This window comes from Podarcis raffonei, chromosome 1 (assembly GCF_027172205.1).
Source record: "Podarcis raffonei isolate rPodRaf1 chromosome 1, rPodRaf1.pri, whole genome shotgun sequence".
Taxonomy (NCBI): Eukaryota; Metazoa; Chordata; class Lepidosauria; order Squamata; family Lacertidae; genus Podarcis; species Podarcis raffonei.
In genome coordinates this window covers 91607960-91625642 of record NC_070602.1, presented here as the reverse complement: position 1 = coordinate 91625642, position 17683 = coordinate 91607960, and the positions used below count along the sequence as shown (strand labels likewise).

General features: G+C 41.5%; 1 protein-coding gene across 4 annotated transcripts in view; it reads right to left on the bottom strand.

Moving 5' to 3' along the window:
• Positions 1–17683, bottom strand: part of PDIA5 (protein disulfide isomerase family A member 5) — a 148527-nt gene that overhangs the window by 109902 nt on the left and 20942 nt on the right. For all 4 annotated transcript variants that reach the window (XM_053403925.1, XM_053403943.1, XM_053403916.1 and 1 more), the window contains exons 2-3: positions 9535–9661; positions 4522–4609 (exon numbers count right to left, since the gene is read on the bottom strand). In XM_053403925.1, the coding sequence (XP_053259900.1) occupies positions 4522–4609; positions 9535–9661 (215 nt within the window). The remainder of the gene's footprint in view (positions 1–4521; positions 4610–9534; positions 9662–17683) is intronic.

Sequence of the window (17683 nt, the reverse complement as noted above, 5' to 3'; positions counted from 1 at the left end):
AGACTCCAATTCCCATCAGTACCAGGCATCATGGCCAATGGTCAGGATGATGTGAGTTGTAGTTCAGCAAGATTGGGGGGGGGGCGCACAGGCTTCCCACCCCTGTTGGCTGGGATGCTTGAGGAATTTATTCTGTGAATTCCAAAGTGAACTGACCTAACCCCCACAGGCGGTTTGAGGATTGTGTGGATTGAGGTTCTTCAGGTTCTGCACTTCTCCCAAATTTGTTATATAGCTCTAGACTGAAAAACACACCAAAATGTGTTACAGAATGGTTATTTTAGGATACAATAGGTTTTGAAATGCATACACTGAGATAACATATTTAAATATATTAATGCAAAAACAGGAAATAGCATTACTATGAATAAATACATGCAAAATTGACGCTGACTGGTAATAGACTGATTCATCCACCCCTAGATGAGGGTATACCAAGTATGGCTACATTTATAATTAACGCTTCCAAATTGAAACTGCCTTTTAGAGGGTCCACCAGAAACATTTACTGTTGTCAAGTGCCCTTGTGGGTTTGAAGTTAAAAGCCCTGCATGCATGGGGACCTAGAACATGGACAGAGTGTTACATGCAATATCCCAAAACTTTTTGAAACAAAAGGGATTGGGGTGGGGGGTGGGAATCAGCATCTGTAGTAGCAGATAGCCTGACCCAATCTGCAACTATACAGAAGTGTAAGAAAATAAGAATTCTACTGGATCAGATTGAAGGCTCCCCTCAAGTGTGGGTTGTGGTCAATACTAGGCAAACTGTTACACTTTAACACAGTGACTAAGGGACAGGCAATGCATTAGCTGGCCCCTTTCAGACACTGCACTAACCACAGTTAATGTGTATCATAATTCTATGCCCAGACAACACGGCAAACTGTGGTTAACCAAAAACATGGCAAACTGTGGTTAACCAAAAACAGAAGATTCCAAACTCCACAGAAGGAGAGGAGAGCAGAGCGTGTGGGAAAACAAGGCTTGCTGCGGCTGTTCCTGGTTGTTATATGCAAACTGGACCAATGTATAGCTTACCTTTTGTCCCACAAAGCCTTTATGGCAGGTTCCACTATTGCCACAGTACAAGCCTTTTGAGTGAAAAGCAGTGGTGAGAGGGACATAGTGGCCTTTGTGGACTAGATACATTGCCTTGCGCTTATTTTAACCTGAAGACCTAAGCAGTGGTGGGACTGTTCCACCTTCCAAAACACATAGGAATCCCAAGAATTACACCCATAAATATTTTCCAGCGAACACACAAGGAAGAAGCAGTGCCACAATTTACTTCAAAGATGAACAACAAGACTGCACAATAAAGAAGCAGTTTTGAGAATAGCTCCGTGGACAATGCTGGGATCAACAAAGAGATAATAAAATGATGTCGCCTGATAATAGCTGGGGCAGCATCTTCCTTTCTCCCAAGTCAAGAGTAAAACAGTAGCTATAAGAAACAAAACACAGCCAATTTCATAAAAGGCAGAGCTGTCATCGCTGCAGGGAGAGCAGAAGGCAGCAGCCACACAGCACAGCATGCCTGCCAGCCTTGCCAACACACATACACACACAATGTTTCTTTCTTCCCCTGTTCAGAAAACTCGCTATACTGTGTGATATGAGAAGCAAAGCCAAAAAAATAAATAAATCTGTGCTACTGGGAAAGGAGAACATAGCTGCCAAACAAACCGCTCCTTGTCAATATTTGTCAAACAAACTGGGCATACACAGTAAATACCCCCCAACATCTGTGTAATTTGCTCCTTCAGCCTTGAGATCCTTGAGAAGGAGTTGCAACATGTGTTTGCAATGGGAGGGTCTCTCTGTCTCTCTCCTCAGGCACCTCCCTGAAGCAGTTCTTGTTAAGACTTGTGGTTTCAAAGTGCCTGCAAAAAAAGCTAAGTCATTGGGGGCTGATGACAGAAAGACACACCAAGGCATTTCCATATTGTGGGAAGTCTCGCAAAGTTAACAACTAAGTAAACAAACCAACATAGAACTTTCTTTCCAATAATGCCATGAGAAACAATCAAAAATGCAGAAAATGAACCCTGCCCAAGGCAAAACACTGACACAAGCTTAAATCATTGTTTGACTTGCAACACATTTCTCCCAGTTACTATTCAGATCCAGCTTCTTACTTAAACACAAACACACACTGAATCTTTTAAAAGATTTAGCAGTTTCTGCTAGGACACATACAATTGTAGAGTTGGAAGGGACCACAAGGGTCATCTAGTCCAACCCCCTGCAATGCAGAAATCTTTCACCCGACGTGGGGCTCATGATGCAAGACAGCCAACAAATTGAAGCACAAAAGTATATTATGGGAAAGCATTAGTGTTTCCCGAGACATATCAACAGCCCCCCTAAAGGTTTGACTCCAAAGTTACATGCAAGAATATAAGACAGTGATTTTGCTGAAGGGCATGTAGTGACATTTAGTTAGTGGCACAACATTGTCAGACACTACATAGAACAGAGAAGCAATGTGGTTCCTGCCAAGAAGGCTCATGATCTAAGTTCAATAGGACAAAAGTGAAGGAGAGGACATGACCTGAAGATGGAACAGTGAGGCTTGGGGAGGGTCAAAGTGATACCAGAGGTTTTAAGGAAGGCAGTTGTGTGAGAAGCAATTTAAGCATGGCAGCTAAGGCCATGTTCACTTGAACAGTTATTACAGTTCGAAGAAGTCCACAATGGAAGTAAAATCATTGAAGGAAAGGAAGGATCCACTAAAGGGATCTCACTCTAGAAAGAACAGCAGAGGAACTCCTGGGATAGGGGATACTTTAGCAGAGTAGCTTCTAAAATTCTGAATGGGGGAACCATGTGAATCAATTGTGAATCCCAATTCATTTTTTGATACGGCGAGCAGAAACTGGAACCAATTACTTTTTTAAAATGAACTTGCCAGGCACTGATCAGACTATTTTTAAACAAGATAGTTTGGACTTTGGAGTCAGTGCAAGACCCAACACATCCTCAGTGCTACTCTCAAATCTGCTTTGCGAATGAAACAATCCTGGAGCCATTCCAAGAAAAGTACTTTTGCAGCTCATACAAGTGGCATGCAGCAAAATTCATTAAGATGGGGATGGCTAACCTGTGGCCCTCCAGTTGGTGTTGGACTCCCATCAGTCCCAGCCCATCAGCCCCAGTCAGCATGGCCAGTGGTCAGGGACGGATGGAAGTAATAGTAATAGTACAGCAGCATCTGGTTAGCCCATCCTACATTAACATAGTATCTGTAAAGCACACTTAAAGGCTCGGGAGATGCCAACTATATTATGAATTATATTTAATAATCAGCTAAAAGAGATTCTCAAATAAATTCCAACCACTTAATAGAAGCATAGGAAATTCTCCACAAGCAAAGTAAAGGCGTAACAGAACGTTCAGTGCCTTACCACTGCCTATCCTCCTCTCTCAAGGATATGCTGAACATATACAAAGATGTACTTAAAGATGATGCTTCTCCCCTTAAAATGGTACCCTAGAAGGTGCTAGAAGCACACCAAAAGCTTATATGCACTGAAATCCTCCATACTCCTCTGACAGAGGGAGAAACAAATAACTTAAAGATTACTTGAATGCAGGGAGAAAGAACCTGTGCCCCTCCCAAGTGCTGTTGTACTACAACCCACACAATCCCTGACAATTGGCCATGCCGGCTGGGGCCGATAGGACTCCCAGGAACATCTGGAGGGTCATAAACTTATCAAAGGCATGTGATCTAAATCTCCCAGGACCAACGATACCTCTCGGTCAGAACATTGCAGGTTTTATCCCTTTGTTCGGTTGTTCTCCCTAAAGCGAGGGGTACTGGGAAGACCACATAAAGCAGCAGACCAGCGTGTAGGGGACAGAGGATGATAATACTGCCTGAATGAATGGAGCCAAGGATGAATGTGGTAGTTACAGAGTGTTGCACAGAATGGCAGCAGGTGGTTCTGCCTGTGTGATATTAGTGTCAAAACCTGCGGATGCTGAAGTTAGGCATGTTAGAAACAATATAGCAGGCAGGCCCAATGGGTAGATTGTGACGTCTGTGGTAGATCACAGGCTCCCCTAAAAAAAGCTTTGACCTGAACCCCCAAAAGGGGGTAGATCACTCTGTTAGTAGATCGCAGTCTCTTGGGAGTTGGCCACCCCTACAACACAGTGGTACCTCGGGTTAAGAACTTAATTCGTTCTGGAGGTCCGTTCTTAACCTGAAACCACTTTAACTAATGGGGCCTCCCGCTGCCACCGCCGCGCGATTTCTGTTCTCATCCTGAAGCAAAGTTCTTAACCTGAGGTACTATTTCTGGGGTAGCGGAGTCTGTAACCTGAAGCATCTGTAACCTGAAGCATCTGTAACCCGAGGTACCACTGTATAGGAAGCCGTGGGGAACAAAGGACAATGCTTTCTCCTTGCCACATAAAGCACACAACGGCAGCAAAATCTTGCTTGTTTAGACATGGGCAATTCACCAGGTGAGAGAAGGGAGGGCACCATATTGGGCAGGACATTACATACCCGCAATCTATCCATGATATAGTACCTCGGCCTTTCACCGCTTGGGCTACATCAGATAATAACCTGAGTGAAGTGTCAGCAGCAGCCGCTGGAAAAGAGAGCAAAACAAACAAACAAACAAACAAATAAATGTACTGTATGTATTGAAACAATAATTAATATCCAGTGCAACTCTGCAAAATTCTTTGCTGAAACACTTTCACTAAGTTCTCTCTGCCAGAAAACAAACAGTTGCCAGAGGCAGCATAGGCTTTTCCCTCAACATTTTACTAAGGGCTGGGATCCAAAGAGCCACTTTAGATATGCCCAAGAATTTGAGCGTGCTCAGTAGGATTTTAGATTCTTCCTTCTTTGGAGACTCTGCCACACACTGTTTCTGGATGTCAGTTTCAAGTGTGGTTTACCATCTGTCATGGATGTTGTTGAAATGTCACAAGCCCAAAACCTCCTTAGGTACATGGAACAAATTACATTCACTTTAGGTCAATGAATACAGTAAGGCAGATGTGATGAACCTTTGGCCCTCCAGATGTTGCTGAACTACAGATCCCATCATCCCTGGCCTTGCTTGCTGGGGCTGATGGGAGTTGTAATACAGCAACAATTGGAGGGCCCTATCTGCAGTAAGGAAACTATGTTTGCCTACCTTTCATCATGCTGATCTTCATGGCTAAGCAATTTCCTCTCTAGCTTTTAGCTTCCCCAGGCAAGTATGTCCCTGCTCCCATTCGTTTCCCCTTCCATGTGCTTGGGCAAGTTTCGACACTGACAAGTAAGTTTTTGTTTTAGTCAGTCCATACCAGGACACCAAGAACAGAGTCAGCACAGGTTCTAAGTAGAGGCCAGTATGAGATGCCTCCGTGTTTGTTTGGCAGCATGAGACAGTCTCCCACCCCTGAGCTGTACTTGGGAAGATACAACCAGAACCAACCCATGTTCTAAATCAGGACCCTGCTGGTGTTCAAGAATAGCAAGAGTCAAATACGAAGCTGCTCAGTGTGCATCTAGTTGTTGTCCCACCACACCATGCCCATCTCTCAAGTCCCATTAACTGGACAGCTCTCCTACTATTCTAGAAACCTTATCTCTGATTCATTGGACAGCTCACCATCCTCAATGGCAAGATTGAAATCTGAGCCATGGTGATGAGAACAGGGCAAACAGTAAGATCTCTTCAGACATATAAAATATATTTTCTAGGGAGGGAAAGTTGAACTCTGAGAAGACTGTCCCCTTTCCTTGCAATTTTTACTCAAGTAGAGTTTTGCATAACATTAGTTAATATTTTTACCACAACTGCATTTAGCTATATCGTTAAGTGTGGATATTTTACACATGTAAATCTCCTCCATCTATTTAGAGAGCTAATCTTAGCTTCTTTTCCATTGCTTAATGTGAAAAATCTGATAGTTTTTAACAGTCAGATTCAGCTCCAATATGTGTCATGCATCAGATATGAGGCACATATTTTTTAAATAAAAAAATGATAGTAAGATAACGTTTACGGAAATCTTTTAGGAAATATTAATGCCCTCCTATTCTGTATGTTTGGATATGCTGTAAGATACTCCACTTGAGAGCAAAAAAACAAGACACATAGGCCAGCACTGCTTTAAAATCCTCTTTCAAATTCAGAGAATGAAGTTAGAAACCATGTTGCAAATTGAACTTTAAGAGTTAGTACAGAAAGACAAGAGCAGAAAATGAGCTTGCTATTCTACCTTATGCTACCAATAACATAAATATTTTAACAGCAATTAGGTTACACGAGCATCCATTAAAAGCTATTTCACTTTCTAGAGAAATTGAGGAAAAGTTTATCCTTCTGCTACAAGTGCCTTATCTGAATTTTAAAGGAAATCTTACAGTAGAGAGGTAGGTGAAGAGGAAGAGCATTTTCACTCTTCTCCCCTGCTACTATCAAACCCACTGTTTTAGAATGCATGGATAGAGAGAATCTGATACACCGTCATAGTGCTGTGAGGAGAGGAAGAATCCCAAATACCCTTCAGGAACAACCAGCAGGAGACTCCAGGTGCTCAGACTCCTACATGGTCATGTGGTTCCAAAACAGGTGAGAGGCAGCTCACACACAGTATGAATTGAGGACGTTCCTTCTCAAACATAAAAAGTGAACGTTATGGGAATATTGTAAAGGCAGACTGACAGATGTGAAGAGGAATTCTAATTAGCACCTACATAATCCCTTCATTTAAGATAGTTCTTTTCCACAAACAACTTCTACTGCAGAAAAAGGTAACTTGGGTTTACATTATATTAAGAAAAGAGGTAGCAATATCCCAACTCTGAAAGATAATTCCACTCTACAGATTTGTTGAGCTATTCCTTGTCGATGACAATGTGCATTGCTTTGCTGATAATTAGCTGTGGGAATCCACATTATCTTGCAAGTTATATATTTACTTTTAAAATATAATTATTAATTAGTGGGTATACTGTATGATATAGTTCTGGATTTCTAAATGCTCAATGGCCTTTCTAGATCAGATTGTTCCCATGTGGTGTCCCGATTTTTTTGAAAATCTTACTAGCACTGTGGGCCTTTTTTTATTATATGCAATGCACAAATGAAATTAATTATATTCTCTGATAACCAACAGCCATAGCAGACCATAATGTTTCTGCTTTCTACTTGTGGCATGCTGCAAATAGTATGATATACATTATTCTGTATTATCAATAAAATGTACTTATTATTTAATTATTCACTGCTATCAATGTGCATTGTGCTTTACAGTGTACATAAGGTCAGGTCCTTGCCTCCCAAATCTGAATTTGACATAGGAAATTATACTGGACACAGTGGGTTTAAATTCTGCATAAGAATGCATGGGGCCACTATTAGTTATCTCTTCTGGAAGAGCCATAAAGACCAAAAAACAAACAAACCCCACATCAACAGGAGCAGACAAATGTATATGCTCCTGGACGGCACTCTAACAAGATAAAAAAGTATTTAAATATCAGTGACATGTATAAAGAGATGAGCAATGAAAATTACTCTCTGGGAAGACTACCCTCTGTCAGAGGCACCATCTCCCCAATATCACATATGCTAGCTTATGTGTGCAAAATCCCACCTGACATTTATTAAAGGGGAGTGAGAGAAAGGGATGGGTGTAGTAACAGATGACAAATGGAGCTATGCAGTCCCTTAGTGGTGGAGAGGCCATTTCTAAGTGTTGTTCACCAGTGGTCCTTCCCTAGTAACTCTGAAGAAGTTTTTTCATTGGAACAAGTGTTTCAGGACACTTTATAGCTGAGTCCTGTTGAATTATTTTGACTTTGATATTGGCACAGACATTACTCCAAACCATGGTTTGTATTTAGAATCTGAACCATGTACTGAACTTCCAAACTCACAGGCAAATCATGCATTATTTCCACTTGTTTGCTTTCATTTTCTGACAGCTGAGCAATCCAGGCTCTGGGGGGAACTGTGGACATAACTATTGTTTGTCAACTCCGACAGCACTCGAAATCACAAACCCACTTTAAACCATGGCTGCAGCTTCTGGTCTGCTGGCCAATCTTCTTAATCATAGTTTTGGAAGGTGGCTTAATCAAGCATCTGTTCCCTTTCCTGTCCCCTCCATTATCTAATTAATCAATAGAAATTAGTAAAAGAGTCCTGCCTTAGTAGCAAGAAGAGATGAACCTCAGTCACTTAAGATTCCATAAAATTCTGCCCTTTAATCTAATTATGTTGCAGTCAATGTAATATATTCTAAAATCAGATAAGTTAAAAAAAACCCTAATTCTTGAATAAGCTTCCCTAAACAAGCTACTTGGGAGAAGCAGCTCCCCCCCTTTCAGAATAAGCAACAAGGGGGCTTAAGCCTAAGAGCAACTGAAAACTGCGTAATAAAATTTTAAAACCAACATCTCTTGGCTTGTTCCTCTTCCTCACCCAAAGGGGGGACTCAAGGAGGGAATAAAAAAGCATTAAAGAGACCAATTTGATCTAATTTCCAAGCTAATGTGCAGATCATACATCTCCTGGCCAAGTAAATATCACAGCCATGAAATATTAGGTGTAATTAGCCTTTCTGCACACAGTGCCCTAAATGGACCAAGCTCTTGCAAATAATCTTGCCAAGAGCAGCTCACAATCCACTACAGACAATTAAAAAGAGAGAGAAAGAAAGCAGAAGAAAAGCTGTACTATAGAATCAGGGATGGAGGCAGAAGGAGGAAACCAGCAGAGAAAATAAGTTGATTGTAACTGAAAGAGACAGCAAGTGGGTGGCTAGCAGACAAGAAGTTAAGAAGGGTATTTCAAGCGGAGGTGAAGCATAAGAAGATGCAAACGGAACAGAACAAAGGCAGGGGGGGGGAGAAGGAAACAGAAGGATAAACACAAATGCTGGTGACACCAACTTGGTGTGTGGGGATGCTTGTATAACTAGGCGTAGAGGAAGGAAAATTGCTCTTTTTCACACACAGTGTTTATATATTATATATATATGATAAAGGGCAAATAAAACTATTGCTGAGAACATCCTTGATGTGTGTTAAGAGAATAAAGGGAAAAGAAATGGTATGAAGAGTGCCTCAAGGCAAAAGAGTGGAATGACTTGTGTAATGTTAAGCCGAAAAGCTCACCAGATCTGCCTCCATCTGCGCTTCTCGTTATAGGACTGCTCTTACAAAACAGAAGCGATACATCATTTTATTTATAAAAGTTATAAAATTTTAAAAAAACTTATTTTGTTCAGTGTAAGGACAGGAAGGAAAATAGCAAGAGAGAAATGAATTCATTCCTGGGGGGGGGGGGGAGGGAATCCAAAGTTTTATCAGCAAATGCTTGTAACAGTCTGCTATTTATCAGATATACAGTATATAAGGTCTGAAATCAAAATTTAACTTTTAAAAAATAATAATAATCCTTGCTCTTTTAGTGATACTTTCAACCTTCAGCCACTCAGCCTTATTTGTTAACATATTAATTGCTCTTAAACCTTTGCTTGTTTTTTAATGAGCAGCACTCACAAGATTTGGAATATAGCACCAACACATTGTTCCGTGTTCTCAGGAGCTTCTTGAAGTCCTTCTGATCACTAATTTTCTCTATCAATGGGGACATCTTTGCTGATAATAGGCAGGCTGGAAAGATGGTCTGCAATGGAAAGACAAAGAGAAAAACAAACAGGGACATTACTATTACAACACAACCTGTTTGCATGACAGGGCGCAGCAGAGCCAAAGGGAGCTGAATACAAAACAGGCAGCAATAAAACATGTGACATAAGTATGGGGTTAAACAGGCCACAGCTGTATTGATTACAGATGTCAGCAGGTTTTGGCATAGGGAATGGGTATGTATCCTTAAATCAACCAGCCCACCTGTGAGTTGTGGATCAGCAGGGTTGATCAAGGTTACAGGTCACCCTATGACATGCATCAATTCCAGGAAACTTCCAGAACCACCATTTGGGGGGTGCTATGGCCCATCAGCCCCCGAGTTGAGTGTCCGGACAAGTAGCTCCTCCCCAAGCTCTATAACCAGCGGAAGAACAAAGTGGCAATAACTTTTCCTGCCAACTACCCACACTCTTGCACACTCCTAGGGTGGATCTACACACAGGGGAAAAAACGCTATAAATAAGTCAGAAATTAAATCATTATAACAAAAGGGGAGAACTATGTAAGATCACATAGAAAAGTTTTCTGCTCTACAGCACCATCTGGTGTTGCATGTTTATAACACATTCAAAACACTGTTTTTTGACTAATGTAGCTGAGTCCCTATTTAACCATGGTTTGGTATAGCATCACATGTGAACTGGACCACTGGTTCTTAGTCCACAACCTGCCACATGCCTTCCCAGACACAAAGACCTACCTGAAGTCTAAAAAATGCAGATATGAGACAAATATATCCCTAGACAGGTAAGCAAGTGAAAGACCCACTGTAGGGTAGGGATGGGAAACAAAGCAATGCCCAAATTTCAAACCACTATGAGTCATAGGACTAGAAAGCCATCTCATAGCAAGGCAGAACACTGGTTGACCTTGCTCAGTTTAGTCTACACAAACTGGCAAAGGCTCTCCAGGGTTTCAGACAGGGGACAATCCCAGTCCTACCTTGACACAAAACATGTGCTCTCCCAATGACCTATGTCCCTTCCTCTGCTTGATGCAGCAAGCAATCCTGGGACACCAATGGAGACAGACCCCAAAGAGGTCACGGAGAAACTAAAAGGGTTTACAACGGGGAGACAACAATCCCTCACACCATCCAGCAAGGTAGTGGCATTGGTTTCCATTAGAACTGCATGGTAAATATATATTAGACGCAATTAAGAGGCCTAATGTGGGCACTCAAAACAGGTTCCTATTAGGGAACCCAGCAGACACAATGCTATCCATGGCCGCAGCTTCTACACATTCCTGGAACAGGTATCACTGACCAAAAATAGACATCACCTGTATTCATCTTTTTCAGAACGAAAGGGATCACGAGGAAGGGTATGCAGTAGCAAAGGATGATTTTTCAAGGATCAATATGAACGCCAAAAAATCCCACTTTATTTTCATGGCAATCAACATTGCTGTTGGAGGCTATAAGGGATATTGCAATTATTGCATTGTCTGCCTCCCACTGTCTGTAGGCAAGCTGTTACTGAGTCTAACTCTTGAACAAGAGACATACATTCTAGCCCTGTAGTCTATTAAAACACTGTGTTTCTCCTGCAGCCTCTTCACTTTCCCATTCAAAGCTATTACTTAGTGAAAGCCTCACCCTCCCCAACTATGTGTTTTTAATATCCGCTGCACCGGTTTGGAACTATGAAAAGTGAAAAACTGAAGAAAGTTTGAATTCAAACACCTCACACAAAGGGGTGATCAAATAAGACGAACAGTAAATGTGTAACTTTGCAAACGCAGCCCTGCATGCACTGATATGATGGTAATACACCAGGGATGCTGAACTGAGGGCAGCATTCCCTGTGACTTACTCCTCAGGAAGTCACAAACCAGGAGCGGAGTTGGTAGTGGCCAGGGATAAAAGTGGGCAGGGCAACCCCTTTTCTCCCCAATATCCCTCTTCTCTCTCTCTCTCTCCCTCCCTGCCTCCCATTCTGCTATCCCAAGTTGTCCCTCACCACATGTGACAGTAGTCTCTCATTACACACAACCTGCTCAGACAGAATATATGTGACCTGCTGCGCTGCCTAAACCCCTTTGCCGTTCATGTGATTTCTCAGGGGAAGTGTGCATTTTCGGAGGCCAGAAAAATGTGCTGCAGCACACTCATTTCTTTAATGTGTGATTACAGGAACAGTTCTGAGAATTAACATGCCGTGTCTGTAATTAATGCTTGTTCCCTTCTTATAGCTATGAGGGGGTGTCCAGTATTACTTTCTGCCTGCTGAGTCTAAAAGCTGGAGTTACTTACTTTAAAATGCAGTGCTTACCTGCTCAAAGCTTCCAATACACTGCGGGAAGTCATGTGTCTCCGGAGAGTAAATAGCACACTATGTAAATTAGGATTTTAATACAATCAAATGGATTTTAACCAAGTCTCACCATCACCAGATTCTGTAGCAAAATCCAGGTGGCCTTATTAAAAGAGATGCTTATAGAGGTAGCTTGGAATTATTCCTCCCAAAAATGGAAATGAGGCAGTGCAAGTTTCAGTAGAGTTTTGCTGCAGCATCATACACCCCCTGGGGGAAACACAATCTTAGGCACTACATGCCTCCACACACTTGTGTCTTCTGTGTCACTTCTGTTGTATGACACAGCTTGCAAACATTAATTCCTGTCAAACAGTGTTTAAAACATGAATTTATATCCCAAAAGCAAATTCTGCCTTATGTTATACCCCTAAATGATTCATGCAGTAACGGAGAATTTCCTCAGTTTCTGCTCTGAACCATAGGCACAGGTGCCATACCATTTCCCTTGTATGGCGGGCCTCCAAGTATCCCACTGGCACTTGCTGAATAAATCACCACCATTTCCTCTGTATTAAGATTAATGTTTTGCCCTGTCGAGGCCACAGAACCTAAATGTTCACTGCAAGTGTTCTGTGCTGGCAGGTGGAATATGGAAATCTGCATATTCATGCTTAGGCCTCTGCATCAGATATTCAGTAGGTGATCGAGGGCATCCCAAGAACTTGTCACCTTGAGATAAGCACTGTGGACTACATGACATTTGCAAGTTGATAAGAGTTAAAAAGTCGGATAATGCAATTCTCTTTTCAGAAGCAGCTCCGTGCATTAATTCAGACATCAGGCCACACTCCTCTAAGCAAGACACCGGGCTTCCTCTATAAACAGCTGCTAGGAGTTGTCATTAACTCACTTGGGACTCCATGCAGTTGTAATGTTTCTCCCACATGGACCAGAAACAGGAAGCATAATCTACTTAAATCTTTTCCCAGAGGTGTGAGGGGATCCATCGTAATAACTCTGGAGTATGACAAGGGTGAAGGGTGTTATTTTTGACCAATGGCATTTTTGGACATCCTTCTTCTGGGCCTTGACAATGTCATGAGCCCAAATGCTCTAATATTCCTCTTCTCCCCTTCCCACCCCTCATTGTTTAGGTTTTTTATGTCAGTTAGTAGGGAGTGCCTGGCACTGCCCAGGATTTTTTTTTTTTAGAAACCAAAAAATATTGTTATTTTAAAGTGGATTGTGTGTTTTGTGAGCTTGGGCCACTCACATAAAATACTGGGCAATTCAAAATGGCGTCTTCATTCGAAGTGGAACCTGGTATCCAGACATTGATGAAGGCTGCTACCACAATCTCAGGAACCCTCATGCTGTGTGTGGCAATGGTATCTTAAGAGGTGGCCAAATCTATGCCAAAAAAACCATTGACATCACACCAAAGTCAAATTTCAAGTCCATCATCTTGATTCAAAATGGCACCTGGCACCCAAACATCAACTTATACCCCCTCACCTGCAACTCAGGCACCCTCACACCAAGTTCAGCAAAACTATCTTGAGAGGTGGCCAAGACTATGCAAAAAAAATAGCATAGTCACCAAAGTCATGTTTTAGTCTGCCATCTTGATTCAAAATGGTAACCTTCACCTAAATGTCAATGAGGAATGCCATCTCTACCCTCAGGGATAATAATAATTTATTTATACCCCGCCGATCTGGCTGGGCTAAAAGATATTATTTTCTTTAAATGGACAGTGTAATTTGAGAGTATCACACTAAGAATCAGGTTAAGTCATGCCAGCGTCACATTTTAGTCTGCCTTCCTGACTGAAAATGGTGCCTAGAATCTCAATGCTGACAAAGACCACAGCTCCCATCTTGGGAACCCTTGTGCTAAGTTCGGAGATACCAATAAAATGAGCACAGTCATGACAAAGTCACATTTCAGTTTGCCATCTTGATTTAATATGGTGCCTGGCATCCAAATATCAATATAGACCCCACCTCACAAACTGTCTTCTGCACCTGACTCTGGTTTGTAGGTATTGAGGCTCTAGCAAAAAACAAAGTACACCCAACAAGCCTGAATTCTGTGTTAGGCTTTCAGGGAGCTTGTATTTTTCAAGTCCCAGGTAGGAACATTTGTATCTCCATATATAGCTTTTCTTTTATATAGCTTTTCTCCATGAAAAAGTGTGAAGGTAAGAATCTAGTTCACTGTCAGCTTACAGAACAAGTAAGCCTAGTTCCACCAAAAGCTCTCTGACCACTGGTATTGGTCAAGGAGAGCAATTTACTCCATACATTCTGTTTTTGATCACTTATAGTCATTACAATGCAGATCAACTGCTAGGACTGGCATTTGCAACTGTTAACCCTATGGCTGGAATATACACCGTATTTTTCCATGTATAAGTCGCCCCATGTATAAGGCGACCCCTATTTTTTTAACCAAAAATTAAGAAAATGCACTATGCTTTATCTGTGTATAAGACATCCCCTTATTTTAAACGTCAAAAAATTAGGAAAAATATAGTCTTATACATGGAAAAATATGGTACTTTTAACTGCCATTTACTTTCATTTAAAAACCCTGCAAATTCCTCTAACATTAAATCCAGGAATTTCAAGTAAGTTAGATACAATTTTAACGTTAAACTGAATAATGAGTATATTATTTTTTTGTCATTTTAAAAGACCCAGACAGAAAGAGCAAAGAGGAAAAAGCAAAAACCTCTGGCCAAATACATCAAGACTAGTATGCTACCAAAGGAACACTGAATGCTGGGATATGACTCAAGGGATAGATTCACACTACATTGTTTGCAAAAAGACTTCACAGAAGGTGCTACAAGCCAGTGTAGGCAATAAAAAAACCCCTCTATTCATTTGTTTTACACCCAAGGTCACAGAAACGGATGAGCACATGTTACGAGGTCAGGAAAGTTGACACACATTTCTGGAAAGGAAATCTGTCTGCTTCTCCTGTGAAGCTCATAACAAGCAATAAGAATCGGACACAACTACTGAAGCTTGCCGTTCGACATGTGCAAGAGCACACATCCACAACCTGTAAAGTCAAAAATTAATTTTGTTGAAGGCATCAACGCAATTGCAGCTTTGGAATCCTGTTTCTGAATTACTGAAAAACAGTGCTTTTAAAAGCATTATTACAATTGTTAACATTTGTTAGATAAACAGGATCACATCAAGCCGGAAATGATCTGATGTGGGTTCCAGCTGAAGAGGGCATCAATTATTCTTGTAGGTATACAGGAGATAGAAGTGAACAAGCTGTTAAAAGAACTGCAGTGGCAGTAATGGCTTTCCTCCCGTCATCATGTGCATATGCACTGTTGCTGAGAGCTGCTTTGAGCGATGAAACATTTTCTGTCTCTGCAGTCTTAGTCACTCAGCCCACTTCTGCAATGCCCCTGTGAAGGAACTCATCAACATTTTGTGTATGAAATTGTTCACATCTAACACGATTTAGCTATCTTACTGTTGAAGCAGAATGCAAGCCAGAGGTGTCACTGGTACTACCTTGTTCTGTTTGCTTGGATAAGTTTCACACCGTTTCCTTCTCCAATGGTAACAGAAGGCTTGAGGAAGTGCGTACAATCATATTTCTTTTGGATCCTAGCCGATCATGGATGGTTCCGACTGTATGAGAAAAGAACTGGCCCTATGCAGAAGAGTATAAAAGTGCCCTTAAGAGAGAAAGGTGCCATCATCTCTTAAGGAAGCAGCAATCAGGCTCATTTTGGATGCACTGCCCCACAATTAGTGGGGCAGCCACGCATAGCTGCATTCAAATATCATACAAATAACAGTTTGTTTATTCATCCAAACCAAACTGCTCAAACACAATGGGTATCAAACCATGGTTTGAAGCTGGTTTGCAAAATACAGTTTATGCTAACCATGGTTCACCGTTGTGTCAAAAATCACAAGCCATTGATAGTCCACAGTTAAGATTGTTACACAACCTCAAGAAACTGCTGCCCCATGGAGACAAGAGATGAAGTAAATTGATGAGCAGTTGTGAGAGGAACACACAACCAGGGTGTGCCTGCTATACATCTGAAAGCTCAAACTATGGTGTGATTCTGGGTGGCACAAACCTTAGTTTTGCCCAATATCTGGACTGACATGGCAAAATAAGAAGGGATTTCAAAGCACTTTAAACTATGTGCCAGCCATACTTACTATCCCTAAATTCAAGAATCAAAACTCATTTATACCCGACTTGGAACATATAATCAGATTCTGCAGTTACAAATTATTCACTTTGTAAAGGCCTAAGGGAACATAAGCTCTGGGATTCATGTACTATATTCAGATTGAATGACTCTGGGGTGTTAAAACCAATGTGCAAGAAATTACAAGACTACCACTTTTATCTAAAGTGTTTTTCTCTCTCTCCTCTTCTTTCCCTGATCTTCAGAGCTGAATAATTATCAGGGTTTTTTTAGATTTTTCCATTTAGCCTTCAGGGCAATATTTATTAGTGAGATAGTCCCTTGAGTTCTTCCATTAAATTTTCCAGCAATCTCTGTAAATTGTAGAATTGTTGCTCATGTAGGCATTGAAAGACCACTTGCCTGCATTCCAGATAAACATGAGAACTATTTGACGTTTGTTAAAAAGATGCAGGACTTGTGTAAGGGTGCATTTTTCAAATTTTATAAGCTGCAAAACTGGCTTACACTTGACCAGGGCAGCAGTGTCTACACAAAATCTAGCTCACTTTTACAAGCACCTGAAAAGCTCACCTTATGACATGACTATTGTAATTAATTTAACTTGATTTTCAACCATTCACAACCTGTTCTGGAGGTTTCACACAGTAACTGTGATGCCCAGAGAGCTGTTTCACTCACTGTAAAACGCTAGCGTGCCCAGCAGGTTTCCCACACCAAGTTGGTGACTTTCCACCATAAGCAGGGTTGTAGCATTGTTGGACTTACCGGTAAGCTACAAGGCCTTGAACTCACATCACTGTCTAGTCATGAAGCTAATTGGATGGTCTTGGGCAAATCACTCTTTCACAGCCACTTTATTTTCTCCTTCTTTCAGGTCATACTGGGCATTCAGCTAAATGCTGAACTCTGCAAAAAGTGAGAGCTAGAAACCAAAGGGTGGTACCCTCCATTATTAGGAATGTATATGTTTTTGGAGCTGCTCTGATCACAAGAAGGGATTGCCACGACATTTTTCTTGGTTCCCCAATTACACAATACACTGCTTAACATGAACAGGCTATGGTCACGTGTCAACAAAGTGGGAAATGAGTAGCCAGTTACAAACACAGAAACATTCTGCTCCCTATTGCTGCAACCATCTTGAGCCTACTGCCTTGCTGTTTTCCAGCTAGGAACAGACCAGGTGTTCCAAATGACCCACAGCCCTCAGATTCCCTGTACAGCTCACTCTCAGCTAGTGATTTTGTCTTATCCGCTTCACTGATAATGTGTGTAAGAATCAGCTTGACCCAACTTGGGCCCTGATGGGGTTTTGTATGTTAAGTCAAGCTCCTGACCCATAGATTGTAAACTATACACAGAAACAGGAAGCAATTACGCTACTAGAACAGAATTCTCTGATGAGCCACACTTAAGCACATGAAGTGCAAGATGTTTGTAACCTTGTTGGCCCTGCAGACTGACACACATTTTAAGATGTAGCAAGCTTTTCTGAAGCAGCAGAGTTTTCCTTCAGGCCCTCTAGACA